Below are 19,390 nucleotides of genomic sequence, written 5' to 3'. Positions count from 1 at the left end.
AAGGTTTTCAGAATCGTGAACACCTTCATATTTATTATGCCTCATCAATTTCTACCAAATATTTCTGTTAAATATTTCCCAAATCCCTTAATTTTTAATACCATTGTCGCTGCCTAATCCCAACAGGGAACTACTACAATTCCCTACAGGTATTATACTTATATCCCTTCACCTTCTCAATCTTCCTCTTAAACTCCTGCACTGTGATCTTTCAAAATTGTAATTCTGAACAAAAATCTCTCAATGAAAACAAACAGGAGAATCATTCAGTAGTTTCTCATCATTCAGTAGTTTCTCATCATTCTACCAGCTGATATTTAAGACCTAGTAAAATCTGGCAGCGGCCTCATTTCCCACCTCATACACCAGCATAACTGAATAATACGTGGTCACTAAACACACCATGTGCTCTCACTCAGCTAACCTTTGCATACGCGGTCCCTGTCCACTCCTCCTCCACCATCGCCACAGTCTCTCTGTTAAGTCCCAACTGCCCCACACTGTTAATTACTTGTCTGTGCTACCTTTGTACCTTCTGAAGTATTGAACATACTTCATTGAATGATTTACACTTTTTCTCATCAATATAAGACGCTGTAAAATGCACCATTACTTCATGAACCACTATTTTCATGCACAACCTTCACAACCGCACACTGGGTGGGAATTATCATTCCACAAATGAGGAGCCTGAAGTTGAGAAAAGTTAGTCACCTGCCCAAAGCCAACGCGCTAAACGAATGATGAGGCTGGTATTACAACCCAGGTCTGTGTAACTCCCAGGCGGCTGGTAATCTTTCTACTACACCGCAGCCTACCCAAGGAAAGCATTCTTAAATTACCTGTATTCCTAAATTAATCCCCGACACGCGCACGAGGAACTTGGACAATCCAGTCAACAAACACGCAGGAGAGTTTGAAAGGTGTGAGGCAGCAGGAGCGCTGAGCGCGGACCGACAGCAGGCTGCGTCCTGAGTGGCCGCCACTCTTCCAATCAGTTCTACCTATCGCGCTCGCTTTGCCATCTACCGGGCGTTGCGGAAACCCCCCCGTAAACTGCAGAGACTTCCCAAGTTTAAAACACACACGCGCGCGCACACCCCGACATAGCCGAGTTATGGGGACACTGGGAGAGATGCGACCCTGGGACAGGTTACTCAAGCCGAGGCTCAGTGGGCCGGCCCCCAGGACGCAGCTGCCCTCCCAGCCCCGGGGCTGGCGCGCATCCCCCAAACCCGCTCCGAGGACCGAGGCTGGAACGGACCGCAGGGTGCGGTGACTCCGGGAGACCGAGGCATTCAGGGAGCCGGGTGGGCGCCAGGGGCGGGCAGAGCGCTAGGTGGGGATGGGTCTGGCAGGCCGGAAGAGACCACCGCGGAGGGAAGGGGCTGGGGGCATCGCACCCTAAAACAGCTTGCTCTAGTCCGACTGCACTCACCTCCCCCGTACACGCCGCCGCTCATGGCTGCTGTTGGCACGATTTCTACCTTGAAGGCTACCGGGCGACGTGACTACAAAGGCCGCGACAGCGGGTCCTGAGAAGCGCTAGCCTCTGACCCCCTTAACTTCCACCGTCACCCCCCTCAGGCAACAAAGCAGCATTCACACACCCGGTGCGCAGTCACACTTGCTGTCTGCTCGTATCAGCCAATCACGAGAGGCCCGCTACCCTTCAGCCAATCAGAACTGGTATCTGGGGCTCCCTACCGCGGTTCAGCCAGTTTAGCCAATGGAAGGCAGCCATGAGGGCGGGGAGAGAAGAAAGAGACGGAAGAAGAGGAGGAATTGGGACGCGGAGCTGGAGGGGGCGGAGCTACCTGAGGAGGCGGGAGATTGGGGATGTGGGAACCCGACACAGAGGAGGCAAGTGTGAGCGGGAGTCCAGGGGGGAGCACCTAAGAGCCCCGGGCAATCCCTAGAAAAAGGCAAACCTCTGGAAACAGACTGGAAATTGAAAGTGTCTCCACGCGATGATTCCTGGTTTTGGAATATGGTAAATGAAATTTTTTTTTGTCAGAAAACGTATTTTCAACTAAGTTTTATGTTGAAAAAATAAAAATGCTCTACTTTGGGGTAGGAAAATCAGTAAATCAGACAACCCAACGATATCCTGTAATATTTTTAAGTGGTTATTAATAACTAAAGAGATGATAATTCTATCCCAACCAAATTTAGGCAGCACTTTAAAAATTATTTTTAAAGTGTCATCAATCTCTTTTGTCCTGTGAGACAGGTATAAAACAATGTAATGAATCCTTATCCAAGCGAGAACCTAATCCTAAATGCATCTCCAATCTGTCTACTGTTCTCAGTTTCTGCCAGCCCAGTCAAGATCTCCATTGTCTCTTAACCTGGATTACTGCAACAACCTGTAGCTTTACCTCTTGGCCACACTCGAAGCAGCTTGAACTAGAACTATAAAAATACCCAATTCTGGTCATGTTACTCCAACTCAAGCCCTCAAGATCAGTTGTATATTCTCCTAGTTGAAAGCAGGTGTTAAATTGGCTTGTCTAGAGTCTACACCTACAGGAGCTGCTCTTAACCTTAAGCACAACTGAATAAAGCCCCATCAGTCTCCTTCCCAACAGTGTAACAGAAAGTGACTGATAATAGGGTGGGAAACAAGGCTAGTAAGAAAACTCCGACCCATTCACTTGACAGTATAATCTCCATATACCTGATCATTCAGGAAACCCTCACTAACCCAATGAGATAATACAGAAGTCAGCAAACTATGGGCCCAGGGCCAAATAACAATCTGCTGTTTTTGTATGGCCTGTCAGCTAAGAATGACTATTCGATTTCTCAATGGATAATACAATGTTTTTAAGGGTAGTATTTTGTGACACATGGAAATTATATGAAATTCACATTTCAGTGACCATAAACTAAGTTTCATCATAACATAGCCATGCTTATTCAATTATGGTTGCTTTTGCTCTGTATGGGCAGAGTTGAGTAGTTAGGACAAAGATTGTGTCACCCACTAAGCTGGAGCACATATTTACTATCACACCCCTTTATAGAAAGAGTTCACTGACCCCTGAGATAATGCATGTAACTATCCAGCACAGTTCCCCTAAGTACTTTATATGAATTGTTGCCCCCTTAGTACAGCTGTTTTTACTGAACCAAAGTCCATGTGCCAGTCGCTTCAAAAGGCTAAAACTCAAAACACCATAGTTTGAGTAGGAAAGGATTATTGATCAAGAGGGTACCAATTGAAAAGATGGGAGACCTAGTTGTGCCTCAAACCCATCTTAAGAAAGTATAAGGAAAAAAAGGACAAGTTCAAACTTTTTTTACGTCATGGGAAGGGGAAATGGGAGGGGCAAGAGGTGACTGACAACCACAGACATCTGGGAGCCAGCAGTAGTCTGAGGAAGATTGTGAAACTTCTTTGTTCTTTGTCTGCTGACTCTAGTTAATGTGAGTCTGGTCTAGGTTCCTGTAAATCTTTGATTTGAAAAATTATTATTTTTGCAGATACTTCCCCCATATCCTTAAAGAGGCACCTTCTTGTAAGGGGCTATTTTTGTAAAACTTCCCTCAAGCAGAATTCTTCTAATGATTAGCATGTCTATATGCAAAACTAAGCACAGCTATTAGCCTGAAGGCCATGAGAACAAAACAGGTTTGAACAAGATGGAGTCAGAGAGGTCAAGCATTTAACTGTTATACTGTTACTGTAGATGCTGTTTTAAAACAGTCAGCTGGTTAAATTTGAAGATCTAACTGGCTTTATTATGTGATTCATAAATCAGGCAGCATCCCATCTAGCAACTAGAAGAGTGCTCCAAGGAGTTGCACAAAATGGAAGGATTTATTGGGAGGGAGTGGTAAGGAAACTATTACCAAAAAAAGAGAAAGGGTTATATTTGGGCTAGGGTATCTTTGCTTTGGGGGAAGAGAAAGGGAAGGGTTTTTATTATGTTGATTCACTCTTCTTTCTGTGGGGGAATGAAGAGGACCCACACAGAGTGCTTGACCAGAAAATTCCATACTGGTTAAGATAATGTTCCTGGGAGAGGTTGAAACTGCAATTAGATCAGGTATTAAATCTAGGTTTGGTATTCTGTCCTTTTAGCAGCAGTGACGCCATTTTGGACTTGTGTTTCTTTTTCTTTAACAGCACTAAACTGTCAAATGTAAGAAATGTCCAAACCTGTAGAGAATTTTTATGAGTTTGAGCCAAACTGATGACAGTTGCTGGGAAGCAGAATCCCTATGAATTGAGAAAATGCTCCAGAGAATGGCAGTTTTGCAGCTTAGAATAAAAGGATGAGCGATAAAGAAGGTTACATGAAATTCATTGGTTGTAGATTAAGGGGACAGGAGAAAGCAAGGCGGAGAAATCTCTGGGATTGGATAAAAAGTAAAAGGGAGAGACACATACTTCTTTTACATTGGTGGGTACAGGATAGCTAATAATTAACATTTACAGCACACAGAGATGGTATGTGAGAAACAAGATAACAATGAGGGGTTCTGTGGTCTCCTGCTCTGGTATGGATGTTGTGCCCTGAGGGGTCTAGAAAAGGAGACTACTCTGACTTTTCAAAGGTATGTTATCTTAGATGCAAAAAGACAATGGACAGCCTTACTTACGGGCAAGATTGACCTTTGTCAAGGAAGCTACAGGCCTAGGATATGATTACCCACCATGACTCTCTCTTAGGTAGGAATTTTTATGTTCAGACCATCCTATGTGGTTACTTTTGGTCTCTGAGTTTGTAAGGCCTACCATGCAGTCCTCCCCTGAGCTTTTCAGGCTTAGTACGTGGCTGCTTTTTCGTCTACAACTCTTCAAATATTCTGAGCCTTCATGATTTATTGTTGATGTAGTAGAGCCATCTGCTTACAATCTAAACATATTAGGGGGAACAATGCCTACAAACAGGTGACTGCCAGGATTTCGGGAACTCAGACCTTCCTGCCACAAAAATACACATCTTCCATCACTCTTTAAAGCCTGGAACTTCTCAATTAGGTATTCATTAATTACGTAAAGCTCAGGTTTCAATAGTCAATTTTAAAAATACAAATGACTTTGGTAAGTTATGTTTTTGACAATTGTGATATTTCTGAGAATCAAATAAAATACTGTAGATTTTTTGTGTCTCCAAGGCAACAATAAAAAATTAGTCATTTTCTTTCCCTCATGCTCAGACTATTCCCCGTTAGTGGTACCCCCAACTCAATTAGCCAGGCTAAAAATCTCTGTCATCTTCCTTGCATCCACCCCCTTATTCATCAGTTGTCAAGGCCTTTTGATTCTAAGACTCAAACTTCCCAATTTTTTCCATGCCCTCCTTACCTCACTGGCTTAAGTAACCAACATCCCCTCCAAGCCATGCAATATTCAGAAGCATCTTCCTAAAACACACAACTGATGTTGCTCTTTTGCTAAAACACTCTCTGCTGCCTACAAAATAGTTAAGATACTTTGATTTTGTGTTGAGCCCCTGCCCTCCCCAATTTGGTCCCAACTTTCTTTTTTTTAGCCTTCTCTCTCAACAGCTAAGTATCGTAAGAGCCCCATATTCAGATATATCAGAAAATATATCCTTTACTTTTCCACCTGTAATTGTACCTGTTAAAACTATCCTCAGATTCCAGTTAAAATGCTCTATCTTCCATGTCTGAATTAACTCCACACCACTTTGTTTATATAATCATTTTAATACTCTTCTTAGTTTTCTAAAACCAAAACATGCACACATCAGTCTTCAACATTAAAGTTCCCTGCAGCTGAATTAACGGTAATTGAAAAATTAAAAAAAAATTTTTTTAAACAAATCAACACATTGGACATAAACTTACACCATGTATATATCAATTATTATCTCAATAAAGCTGAAAAATATTTTTTAAAATGTTTCCTGCAGCTCAGGGGAGAACTTAAGCTCATGTTTGGAATCTCTTGCTATTTGACATTTAATAAAAAAGTAAATAGAGACAATGCTTTTTTCTGCTTGCATTGAGTGAAGATAACATACTAGTACCAGATGTTTAAGAAAGATGTGGCCACAGGACCCTGTAAAAGATCAGTGCTGAGTGCTGTAGATTTTTCCCACTCACTCTTCACAACTACTTTATGAAGTAGGTTAAAATAATCACTCCTACAGCCTCAACTTATGCCTAAATAGTAATAATTCAACCTCAAATCTCTCTTTTGAGCCCTCAATTTCATTTAAATCTGCACCTTGAGTGCCTTACTGTACATCAATATCAATTCCACCTGATGTCCCACGGGTGCCTCAAATTCAACATATCTGGAGCACAGTCTTCTTCTCCCCATCCTGCCTAACCTCACATCAGCATCGCTTATGACAGCTAGTGGACCCAATCACCACAGGCAAGTACCTCTGAAGGTTTTCAGAATCATGAACACCTTCATATTTCTTACCCCTCATTGATTTCTGCCAAATATTTCTGTTAAATGTTTCTCAAATCCCTTAATTTTTAATACCATTTTAATACCATTGTCACTGCCTACTCCCAACAGGGAACTACTACAATTCCCTACAGGTATTATGCTTGATCTCTTCACCTTCTCGATCATTCTCTGAAACTCCTGCACTGTGATCTTTCAAAATTGTAATTCTGAACATAAATCCTTCAATGAAAACAAACGGGAGAATCATTCAGTAGTTTCTCATTATCTATAGAATAAAATTCAAATCATTCTACCCAGTTGATATTTAAGACCTAGTAAAATCTGGCAGCAGCCTCATACACTAGCATAACTGAGTAATACGTGGTCACTAAACACGCCATGTGCTCTCACTCAGCTAACCTTTGCATATGCTGCTCCTGTCTACTCCTTTTCCATCATCACCATAGGCTCTCCTATAATCTCCCCTGACTGCCCCACACTGAGTTAATAACTTTTTTGTCTGTGCTGTCTTTGTACCTTCTATATATTATCATTGCTCAACATACTTCATTGAATGGGTTACCCTTTCTCATTAATGTAAGACACTATAAGATGCACCATTATTTCATGCACCACTAAGAAAAAAACACACTGCCAATTAAACTCTGACACACCATGAATATTAAGAAATATTCCAACTTCAGCTCTTTAAGTGGGGGAAAAAATATACAACTAAAAATAAATGAAATATGGTGTCTATTCACTTGACTGACTCACCTACAAGATGGAAAGCTGCTTGAAGTCAGAGACATGTAACAAGCACCCCAACTTTTTTGTTGTTAAACAAAATAGAAAAATCTAAAAAATCAGTTATTTTCCTGTCTTAATTAGTATGGTAAACTGGACATAGTGGAATTTTAATGAGTAAGATGCCTGATTCTTAGAATTCTACATCTGCTGATATCCCCATTTTTCAAGCATGAGAGATACATCTGTTTCCTGTACCTTGTTTTGTTAAAAACCAAGCACCAAGGTATGGGAGAATGGCAAAGAAAGATAGGAGGCTTAATATTATCACCTCAGAAGTCTGGATATTTAAAAACTAGGATGTAATCTAATAGATAAAAACCCTCAAGGGTTTATTCCCTTTTATACTAAAAATGCTGCTGTCTCCATGTTTTTGACAGTTTTGATGTTTTTCCCCCAGAGTAAATGGCTTTCAAGTGTAGGGGTGATGTGATTTTTCTGGGAAAGCACAAAGCAATGGTGGCAATCTGCTAACCTGATCTTAAAGCATTCCAATACAATACTGGAGGCTACAGTAATGATTTTGGGAAGAGGTGGGGAGATTGTTTTATTTTTATTTTTTATATAGATAGTGTTCCCCAATTCATGAGGAAGATGATTTAAAGAAAATTTTAAGGTTAGAGATTTAGGGGTGCAGAAATGATGAAACTAACAATTTATCAAAGTTGGGCGGGTAGCATACCTGTTTATCGCGCAAAGGAGTCTGAAGTAGAGGAGTAGCACTAAAGATGATTGCAAGAGCAATGAGCAGGCCCAGAAACCAGTTAGAAAGTACAGAAATCTGGATGAATTATGCATTATGCCTAAAGCTAAAGATCAGTGTCTGATCTGGTCAGAAATAATTACAGGAAAAAGACAGCTGTAAATTTCAAAATTTTAAAACTAAAATGTAAACTCATTTAATAAGTACACAAGTTAACAATACACTTTACAAAGTTAATTACAAAATTTAGGTGGGAGGTTTGGTTGCTTTCCACAGTAAACCCTTTGGAAAATGTGACCTACTATAAATAATTGCCATACATACCATGATAGCGCAAACACAAAATCATATACTTACTTTTGTGAGTTTAAAATATTTCATATGTGAAATAAGCTTTAAGATCTATTCCTTTACATAAGCAATTGAGAAAGAGGATATTAATTCTGAATACCTGAATCATACATGAATATACTGTGGTTATATACTTGAAAAATGACTTATGGAAAAATAACCAAAAATCTTTTTTAAATGGTAAAGATTTTTACTGAAATGCCTTTTCTTCATTCTAAAGATTCTTGTTCCTCACTAGGAAGTTACATAACTTTGGATTTATTAATCTTTTCTGTACCTCACTTTCTTCTTCAATAAAATGGGAATAGTAGTACCATCTCCTATAGTTGTTGTACTGAGTTAATCCACGTATTCAATGCAATGCATTAAAAGCCTCTGTAACAGTTCCTGGTACACAGTATGCATTCAATAAATATTAGCTGCTGGCGTTACCAGTATCCATTTCTACCTTCCTCATATTAAATAATGCTTTGTAAGGAAATACTCAGTGCAAAGCCTCTTCGTCCTTGGATCTGTGAACCTGAAAGTCAAAATAGAGTCAACAGCCTCCAGGAGGCAAAGGACACAGATCCGGTTTTCCTGTCAGGACTCCATCTTCACATGGAGAAAAGGTAAATCAATAAGACCTACTAGGCTTTCTCCAAAGTAAAATGGGAAATTACGGACTCTCATGTTTGAGAAATCAAAACGAAGAACATAAACGGGGTATGAAGGGAATGAGGGTCAGTCTACCGTCTCAGAAGAAACTCAAGCTACATTCCAAAAACTAGGAATTTTGAAGACTTTATTTCTTACCAATAGAATGCCATGCTTTTCAGAAACAGCATCCTTACTAGACACAATAACAGGATTTGTCTCCTGTTCTCTAACTCATCAAACACGAACATAAAATATAAATCATATACATCTGTGTTTCATATAGGTAATCTGTAAAAACGGAGGCTCCGATTCAGTAGTCTTACAGTGGGTCTTGAGATTCTGCAATTCCAAAAGATTGCTGGGGATGCTGAACTCTTGATTCATGGACCTCACTTTGAGAAGCAACTGTACTATTATCTCATTTAACCTTCACAACCGCACACTGGGTGGGAATTATCATTCCACAAATGAGGAGCCTGAAGTTGAGAAAAGTTAGTCACCTGCCCAAAGCCAACGCGCTAAACGAATGATGAGGCTGGTATTACAACCCAGGTCTGTGTAACTCCCAGGCGGCTGGTAATCTTTCTACTACACCGCAGCCTACCCAAGGAAAGCATTCTTAAATTACCTGTATTCCTAAATTAATCCCCGACACGCGCACGAGGAACTTGGACAATCCAGTCAACAAACACGCAGGAGAGTTTGAAAGGTGTGAGGCAGCAGGAGCGCTGAGCGCGGACCGACAGCAGGCTGCGTCCTGAGTGGCCGCCACTCTTCCAATCAGTTCTACCTATCGCGCTCGCTTTGCCATCTACCGGGCGTTGCGGAAACCCCCCCGTAAACTGCAGAGACTTCCCAAGTTTAAAACACACACGCGCGCGCACACCCCGACATAGCCGAGTTATGGGGACACTGGGAGAGATGCGACCCTGGGACAGGTTACTCAAGCCGAGGCTCAGTGGGCCGGCCCCCAGGACGCAGCTGCCCTCCCAGCCCCGGGGCTGGCGCGCATCCCCCAAACCCGCTCCGAGGACCGAGGCTGGAACGGACCGCAGGGTGCGGTGACTCCGGGAGACCGAGGCATTCAGGGAGCCGGGTGGGCGCCAGGGGCGGGCAGAGCGCTAGGTGGGGATGGGTCTGGCAGGCCGGAAGAGACCACCGCGGAGGGAAGGGGCTGGGGGCATCGCACCCTAAAACAGCTTGCTCTAGTCCGACTGCACTCACCTCCCCCGTACACGCCGCCGCTCATGGCTGCTGTTGGCACGATTTCTACCTTGAAGGCTACCGGGCGACGTGACTACAAAGGCCGCGACAGCGGGTCCTGAGAAGCGCTAGCCTCTGACCCCCTTAACTTCCACCGTCACCCCCCTCAGGCAACAAAGCAGCATTCACACACCCGGTGCGCAGTCACACTTGCTGTCTGCTCGTATCAGCCAATCACGAGAGGCCCGCTACCCTTCAGCCAATCAGAACTGGTATCTGGGGCTCCCTACCGCGGTTCAGCCAGTTTAGCCAATGGAAGGCAGCCATGAGGGCGGGGAGAGAAGAAAGAGACGGAAGAAGAGGAGGAATTGGGACGCGGAGCTGGAGGGGGCGGAGCTACCTGAGGAGGCGGGAGATTGGGGATGTGGGAACCCGACACAGAGGAGGCAAGTGTGAGCGGGAGTCCAGGGGGGAGCACCTAAGAGCCCCGGGCAATCCCTAGAAAAAGGCAAACCTCTGGAAACAGACTGGAAATTGAAAGTGTCTCCACGCGATGATTCCTGGTTTTGGAATATGGTAAATGAAATTTTTTTTTGTCAGAAAACGTATTTTCAACTAAGTTTTATGTTGAAAAAATAAAAATGCTCTACTTTGGGGTAGGAAAATCAGTAAATCAGACAACCCAACGATATCCTGTAATATTTTTAAGTGGTTATTAATAACTAAAGAGATGATAATTCTATCCCAACCAAATTTAGGCAGCACTTTAAAAATTATTTTTAAAGTGTCATCAATCTCTTTTGTCCTGTGAGACAGGTATAAAACAATGTAATGAATCCTTATCCAAGCGAGAACCTAATCCTAAATGCATCTCCAATCTGTCTACTGTTCTCAGTTTCTGCCAGCCCAGTCAAGATCTCCATTGTCTCTTAACCTGGATTACTGCAACAACCTGTAGCTTTACCTCTTGGCCACACTCGAAGCAGCTTGAACTAGAACTATAAAAATACCCAATTCTGGTCATGTTACTCCAACTCAAGCCCTCAAGATCAGTTGTATATTCTCCTAGTTGAAAGCAGGTGTTAAATTGGCTTGTCTAGAGTCTACACCTACAGGAGCTGCTCTTAACCTTAAGCACAACTGAATAAAGCCCCATCAGTCTCCTTCCCAACAGTGTAACAGAAAGTGACTGATAATAGGGTGGGAAACAAGGCTAGTAAGAAAACTCCGACCCATTCACTTGACAGTATAATCTCCATATACCTGATCATTCAGGAAACCCTCACTAACCCAATGAGATAATACAGAAGTCAGCAAACTATGGGCCCAGGGCCAAATAACAATCTGCTGTTTTTGTATGGCCTGTCAGCTAAGAATGACTATTCGATTTCTCAATGGATAATACAATGTTTTTAAGGGTAGTATTTTGTGACACATGGAAATTATATGAAATTCACATTTCAGTGACCATAAACTAAGTTTCATCATAACATAGCCATGCTTATTCAATTATGGTTGCTTTTGCTCTGTATGGGCAGAGTTGAGTAGTTAGGACAAAGATTGTGTCACCCACTAAGCTGGAGCACATATTTACTATCACACCCCTTTATAGAAAGAGTTCACTGACCCCTGAGATAATGCATGTAACTATCCAGCACAGTTCCCCTAAGTACTTTATATGAATTGTTGCCCCCTTAGTACAGCTGTTTTTACTGAACCAAAGTCCATGTGCCAGTCGCTTCAAAAGGCTAAAACTCAAAACACCATAGTTTGAGTAGGAAAGGATTATTGATCAAGAGGGTACCAATTGAAAAGATGGGAGACCTAGTTGTGCCTCAAACCCATCTTAAGAAAGTATAAGGAAAAAAAGGACAAGTTCAAACTTTTTTTACGTCATGGGAAGGGGAAATGGGAGGGGCAAGAGGTGACTGACAACCACAGACATCTGGGAGCCAGCAGTAGTCTGAGGAAGATTGTGAAACTTCTTTGTTCTTTGTCTGCTGACTCTAGTTAATGTGAGTCTGGTCTAGGTTCCTGTAAATCTTTGATTTGAAAAATTATTATTTTTGCAGATACTTCCCCCATATCCTTAAAGAGGCACCTTCTTGTAAGGGGCTATTTTTGTAAAACTTCCCTCAAGCAGAATTCTTCTAATGATTAGCATGTCTATATGCAAAACTAAGCACAGCTATTAGCCTGAAGGCCATGAGAACAAAACAGGTTTGAACAAGATGGAGTCAGAGAGGTCAAGCATTTAACTGTTATACTGTTACTGTAGATGCTGTTTTAAAACAGTCAGCTGGTTAAATTTGAAGATCTAACTGGCTTTATTATGTGATTCATAAATCAGGCAGCATCCCATCTAGCAACTAGAAGAGTGCTCCAAGGAGTTGCACAAAATGGAAGGATTTATTGGGAGGGAGTGGTAAGGAAACTATTACCAAAAAAAGAGAAAGGGTTATATTTGGGCTAGGGTATCTTTGCTTTGGGGGAAGAGAAAGGGAAGGGTTTTTATTATGTTGATTCACTCTTCTTTCTGTGGGGGAATGAAGAGGACCCACACAGAGTGCTTGACCAGAAAATTCCATACTGGTTAAGATAATGTTCCTGGGAGAGGTTGAAACTGCAATTAGATCAGGTATTAAATCTAGGTTTGGTATTCTGTCCTTTTAGCAGCAGTGACGCCATTTTGGACTTGTGTTTCTTTTTCTTTAACAGCACTAAACTGTCAAATGTAAGAAATGTCCAAACCTGTAGAGAATTTTTATGAGTTTGAGCCAAACTGATGACAGTTGCTGGGAAGCAGAATCCCTATGAATTGAGAAAATGCTCCAGAGAATGGCAGTTTTGCAGCTTAGAATAAAAGGATGAGCGATAAAGAAGGTTACATGAAATTCATTGGTTGTAGATTAAGGGGACAGGAGAAAGCAAGGCGGAGAAATCTCTGGGATTGGATAAAAAGTAAAAGGGAGAGACACATACTTCTTTTACATTGGTGGGTACAGGATAGCTAATAATTAACATTTACAGCACACAGAGATGGTATGTGAGAAACAAGATAACAATGAGGGGTTCTGTGGTCTCCTGCTCTGGTATGGATGTTGTGCCCTGAGGGGTCTAGAAAAGGAGACTACTCTGACTTTTCAAAGGTATGTTATCTTAGATGCAAAAAGACAATGGACAGCCTTACTTACGGGCAAGATTGACCTTTGTCAAGGAAGCTACAGGCCTAGGATATGATTACCCACCATGACTCTCTCTTAGGTAGGAATTTTTATGTTCAGACCATCCTATGTGGTTACTTTTGGTCTCTGAGTTTGTAAGGCCTACCATGCAGTCCTCCCCTGAGCTTTTCAGGCTTAGTACGTGGCTGCTTTTTCGTCTACAACTCTTCAAATATTCTGAGCCTTCATGATTTATTGTTGATGTAGTAGAGCCATCTGCTTACAATCTAAACATATTAGGGGGAACAATGCCTACAAACAGGTGACTGCCAGGATTTCGGGAACTCAGACCTTCCTGCCACAAAAATACACATCTTCCATCACTCTTTAAAGCCTGGAACTTCTCAATTAGGTATTCATTAATTACGTAAAGCTCAGGTTTCAATAGTCAATTTTAAAAATACAAATGACTTTGGTAAGTTATGTTTTTGACAATTGTGATATTTCTGAGAATCAAATAAAATACTGTAGATTTTTTGTGTCTCCAAGGCAACAATAAAAAATTAGTCATTTTCTTTCCCTCATGCTCAGACTATTCCCCGTTAGTGGTACCCCCAACTCAATTAGCCAGGCTAAAAATCTCTGTCATCTTCCTTGCATCCACCCCCTTATTCATCAGTTGTCAAGGCCTTTTGATTCTAAGACTCAAACTTCCCAATTTTTTCCATGCCCTCCTTACCTCACTGGCTTAAGTAACCAACATCCCCTCCAAGCCATGCAATATTCAGAAGCATCTTCCTAAAACACACAACTGATGTTGCTCTTTTGCTAAAACACTCTCTGCTGCCTACAAAATAGTTAAGATACTTTGATTTTGTGTTGAGCCCCTGCCCTCCCCAATTTGGTCCCAACTTTCTTTTTTTTAGCCTTCTCTCTCAACAGCTAAGTATCGTAAGAGCCCCATATTCAGATATATCAGAAAATATATCCTTTACTTTTCCACCTGTAATTGTACCTGTTAAAACTATCCTCAGATTCCAGTTAAAATGCTCTATCTTCCATGTCTGAATTAACTCCACACCACTTTGTTTATATAATCATTTTAATACTCTTCTTAGTTTTCTAAAACCAAAACATGCACACATCAGTCTTCAACATTAAAGTTCCCTGCAGCTGAATTAACGGTAATTGAAAAATTAAAAAAAAATTTTTTTAAACAAATCAACACATTGGACATAAACTTACACCATGTATATATCAATTATTATCTCAATAAAGCTGAAAAATATTTTTTAAAATGTTTCCTGCAGCTCAGGGGAGAACTTAAGCTCATGTTTGGAATCTCTTGCTATTTGACATTTAATAAAAAAGTAAATAGAGACAATGCTTTTTTCTGCTTGCATTGAGTGAAGATAACATACTAGTACCAGATGTTTAAGAAAGATGTGGCCACAGGACCCTGTAAAAGATCAGTGCTGAGTGCTGTAGATTTTTCCCACTCACTCTTCACAACTACTTTATGAAGTAGGTTAAAATAATCACTCCTACAGCCTCAACTTATGCCTAAATAGTAATAATTCAACCTCAAATCTCTCTTTTGAGCCCTCAATTTCATTTAAATCTGCACCTTGAGTGCCTTACTGTACATCAATATCAATTCCACCTGATGTCCCACGGGTGCCTCAAATTCAACATATCTGGAGCACAGTCTTCTTCTCCCCATCCTGCCTAACCTCACATCAGCATCGCTTATGACAGCTAGTGGACCCAATCACCACAGGCAAGTACCTCTGAAGGTTTTCAGAATCATGAACACCTTCATATTTCTTACCCCTCATTGATTTCTGCCAAATATTTCTGTTAAATGTTTCTCAAATCCCTTAATTTTTAATACCATTTTAATACCATTGTCACTGCCTACTCCCAACAGGGAACTACTACAATTCCCTACAGGTATTATGCTTGATCTCTTCACCTTCTCGATCATTCTCTGAAACTCCTGCACTGTGATCTTTCAAAATTGTAATTCTGAACATAAATCCTTCAATGAAAACAAACGGGAGAATCATTCAGTAGTTTCTCATTATCTATAGAATAAAATTCAAATCATTCTACCCAGTTGATATTTAAGACCTAGTAAAATCTGGCAGCAGCCTCATACACTAGCATAACTGAGTAATACGTGGTCACTAAACACGCCATGTGCTCTCACTCAGCTAACCTTTGCATATGCTGCTCCTGTCTACTCCTTTTCCATCATCACCATAGGCTCTCCTATAATCTCCCCTGACTGCCCCACACTGAGTTAATAACTTTTTTGTCTGTGCTGTCTTTGTACCTTCTATATATTATCATTGCTCAACATACTTCATTGAATGGGTTACCCTTTCTCATTAATGTAAGACACTATAAGATGCACCATTATTTCATGCACCACTAAGAAAAAAACACACTGCCAATTAAACTCTGACACACCATGAATATTAAGAAATATTCCAACTTCAGCTCTTTAAGTGGGGGAAAAAATATACAACTAAAAATAAATGAAATATGGTGTCTATTCACTTGACTGACTCACCTACAAGATGGAAAGCTGCTTGAAGTCAGAGACATGTAACAAGCACCCCAACTTTTTTGTTGTTAAACAAAATAGAAAAATCTAAAAAATCAGTTATTTTCCTGTCTTAATTAGTATGGTAAACTGGACATAGTGGAATTTTAATGAGTAAGATGCCTGATTCTTAGAATTCTACATCTGCTGATATCCCCATTTTTCAAGCATGAGAGATACATCTGTTTCCTGTACCTTGTTTTGTTAAAAACCAAGCACCAAGGTATGGGAGAATGGCAAAGAAAGATAGGAGGCTTAATATTATCACCTCAGAAGTCTGGATATTTAAAAACTAGGATGTAATCTAATAGATAAAAACCCTCAAGGGTTTATTCCCTTTTATACTAAAAATGCTGCTGTCTCCATGTTTTTGACAGTTTTGATGTTTTTCCCCCAGAGTAAATGGCTTTCAAGTGTAGGGGTGATGTGATTTTTCTGGGAAAGCACAAAGCAATGGTGGCAATCTGCTAACCTGATCTTAAAGCATTCCAATACAATACTGGAGGCTACAGTAATGATTTTGGGAAGAGGTGGGGAGATTGTTTTATTTTTATTTTTTATATAGATAGTGTTCCCCAATTCATGAGGAAGATGATTTAAAGAAAATTTTAAGGTTAGAGATTTAGGGGTGCAGAAATGATGAAACTAACAATTTATCAAAGTTGGGCGGGTAGCATACCTGTTTATCGCGCAAAGGAGTCTGAAGTAGAGGAGTAGCACTAAAGATGATTGCAAGAGCAATGAGCAGGCCCAGAAACCAGTTAGAAAGTACAGAAATCTGGATGAATTATGCATTATGCCTAAAGCTAAAGATCAGTGTCTGATCTGGTCAGAAATAATTACAGGAAAAAGACAGCTGTAAATTTCAAAATTTTAAAACTAAAATGTAAACTCATTTAATAAGTACACAAGTTAACAATACACTTTACAAAGTTAATTACAAAATTTAGGTGGGAGGTTTGGTTGCTTTCCACAGTAAACCCTTTGGAAAATGTGACCTACTATAAATAATTGCCATACATACCATGATAGCGCAAACACAAAATCATATACTTACTTTTGTGAGTTTAAAATATTTCATATGTGAAATAAGCTTTAAGATCTATTCCTTTACATAAGCAATTGAGAAAGAGGATATTAATTCTGAATACCTGAATCATACATGAATATACTGTGGTTATATACTTGAAAAATGACTTATGGAAAAATAACCAAAAATCTTTTTTAAATGGTAAAGATTTTTACTGAAATGCCTTTTCTTCATTCTAAAGATTCTTGTTCCTCACTAGGAAGTTACATAACTTTGGATTTATTAATCTTTTCTGTACCTCACTTTCTTCTTCAATAAAATGGGAATAGTAGTACCATCTCCTATAGTTGTTGTACTGAGTTAATCCACGTATTCAATGCAATGCATTAAAAGCCTCTGTAACAGTTCCTGGTACACAGTATGCATTCAATAAATATTAGCTGCTGGCGTTACCAGTATCCATTTCTACCTTCCTCATATTAAATAATGCTTTGTAAGGAAATACTCAGTGCAAAGCCTCTTCGTCCTTGGATCTGTGAACCTGAAAGTCAAAATAGAGTCAACAGCCTCCAGGAGGCAAAGGACACAGATCCGGTTTTCCTGTCAGGACTCCATCTTCACATGGAGAAAAGGTAAATCAATAAGACCTACTAGGCTTTCTCCAAAGTAAAATGGGAAATTACGGACTCTCATGTTTGAGAAATCAAAACGAAGAACATAAACGGGGTATGAAGGGAATGAGGGTCAGTCTACCGTCTCAGAAGAAACTCAAGCTACATTCCAAAAACTAGGAATTTTGAAGACTTTATTTCTTACCAATAGAATGCCATGCTTTTCAGAAACAGCATCCTTACTAGACACAATAACAGGATTTGTCTCCTGTTCTCTAACTCATCAAACACGAACATAAAATATAAATCATATACATCTGTGTTTCATATAGGTAATCTGTAAAAACGGAGGCTCCGATTCAGTAGTCTTACAGTGGGTCTTGAGATTCTGCAATTCCAAAAGATTGCTGGGGATGCTGAACTCTTGATTCATGGACCTCACTTTGAGAAGCAACTGTACTATTATCTCATTTAACCTTCACAACCGCACACTGGGTGGGAATTATCATTCCACAAATGAGGAGCCTGAAGTTGAGAAAAGTTAGTCACCTGCCCAAAGCCAACGCGCTAAACGAATGATGAGGCTGGTATTACAACCCAGGTCTGTGTAACTCCCAGGCGGCTGGTAATCTTTCTACTACACCGCAGCCTACCCAAGGAAAGCATTCTTAAATTACCTGTATTCCTAAATTAATCCCCGACACGCGCACGAGGAACTTGGACAATCCAGTCAACAAACACGCAGGAGAGTTTGAAAGGTGTGAGGCAGCAGGAGCGCTGAGCGCGGACCGACAGCAGGCTGCGTCCTGAGTGGCCGCCACTCTTCCAATCAGTTCTACCTATCGCGCTCGCTTTGCCATCTACCGGGCGTTGCGGAAACCCCCCCGCAAACTGCAGAGACTTCCCAAGTTTAAACACACACGCGCGCGCACACCCCGACATAGCCGAGTTATGGGGACACTGGGAGAGATGCGACCCTGGGACAGGTTACTCAAGCCGAGGCTCAGTGGGCCGGCCCCCAGGACGCAGCTGCCCTCCCAGCCCCGGGGCTGGCGCGCATCCCCCAAACCCGCTCCGAGGACCGAGGCTGGAAGGGACCGCAGGGTGCGGTGACTCCGGGAGACCGAGGCGCTCAGTGAGCCGGGTGGGCGCCGAGGGTGGCGAGAAAGCCGGGCAGGGATGGGGAGGGAAGGCCGGACTCCCAAGACCTGAGGACCGGAAGAGACCACCGCGGAGTGGGAAAGCGGGGAGGGCTGGGGCGGCGGTTGTAAACCCCGCACGTTAAAACGGCTTGCTCTTTAGTCCGGCTGTACTCACCTCCCCCGTACACGCCGCCGCTCATGGCTGCTGTCGGCGCGACTCCTACGATGAAAACTACCCAGAGACGTGCCTGCAAAGGCCGTGACTGCAGATGTTGAGAAGCGCTAGCCTCCTGACCCCCTTAACTTCTTCTATCGTAGACCCCCTCAGGCAACAAAGCGGCATCAACACACCCCGTAGCGCAGTCACACTTGCTGTCTGCTCTTATCAGCCAATCGCGAGAGGCCCGCAACCATTCAGCCAATCAGAGCTCAGGTCTGGGGCATGTCTGCCGCGGCTCAGCCAGTTTAGCCAATAGAAGGCAACCATGAGGTCGGGGAGGGGAAAGCGACGGAAGAAGGGAAGGAGGTGGGAAGCTGAGCTGAAGGGGGCGGAGCTACCCGAGTAGGCGGGAGATTGGGGCGGGGGGAGCTGTACACCTAGGAGGAAAGTGTCGGGGGCGGGTCCAGGAGTGTCGCTGGGAGCCGAGGAGCGGTGGGATAACGGCTATATCGAGCAGGATAAACCTCTGGAAATTGCCTGGAAATTGAAAGTGTCTCCACGCGTTGATTCCCGGTTTGGGAGCGTGG

At 41.9% G+C, this 19,390-nt stretch overlaps 1 protein-coding gene across 2 annotated transcripts in view; it reads right to left on the bottom strand.

Moving 5' to 3' along the window:
- ACTL6A (actin like 6A) overlaps nucleotides 1-19,024 on the bottom strand; it is a 37,749-nt gene extending 18,725 nt beyond the window's left edge. Inside the window, exon 1 of one of the 2 annotated variants that reach the window (XM_019751866.3) lies at nucleotides 18,819-19,024. In XM_019751866.3, the coding sequence (XP_019607425.1) occupies nucleotides 18,819-18,843 (25 nt within the window). In that variant the 5' untranslated portion in view covers nucleotides 18,844-19,024. Of the gene's footprint in view, nucleotides 1-1,438; nucleotides 1,628-18,818 lie in introns of those variants that run through there. The other variant, XM_019751865.3, reaches the window with a different exon arrangement.
- Nucleotides 19,025-19,390: the final 366 nt, after the last annotated feature.

This window comes from Rhinolophus sinicus, chromosome 17 (assembly GCF_057876585.1).
Source record: "Rhinolophus sinicus isolate RSI-liver-muscle chromosome 17, RSI-T2T, whole genome shotgun sequence".
NCBI classification, from domain to species: Eukaryota; Metazoa; Chordata; class Mammalia; order Chiroptera; family Rhinolophidae; genus Rhinolophus; species Rhinolophus sinicus.
The sequence above is the reverse complement of the archived record's forward strand: the minus strand, read 5'-3'. Positions and strand labels throughout refer to the sequence as shown.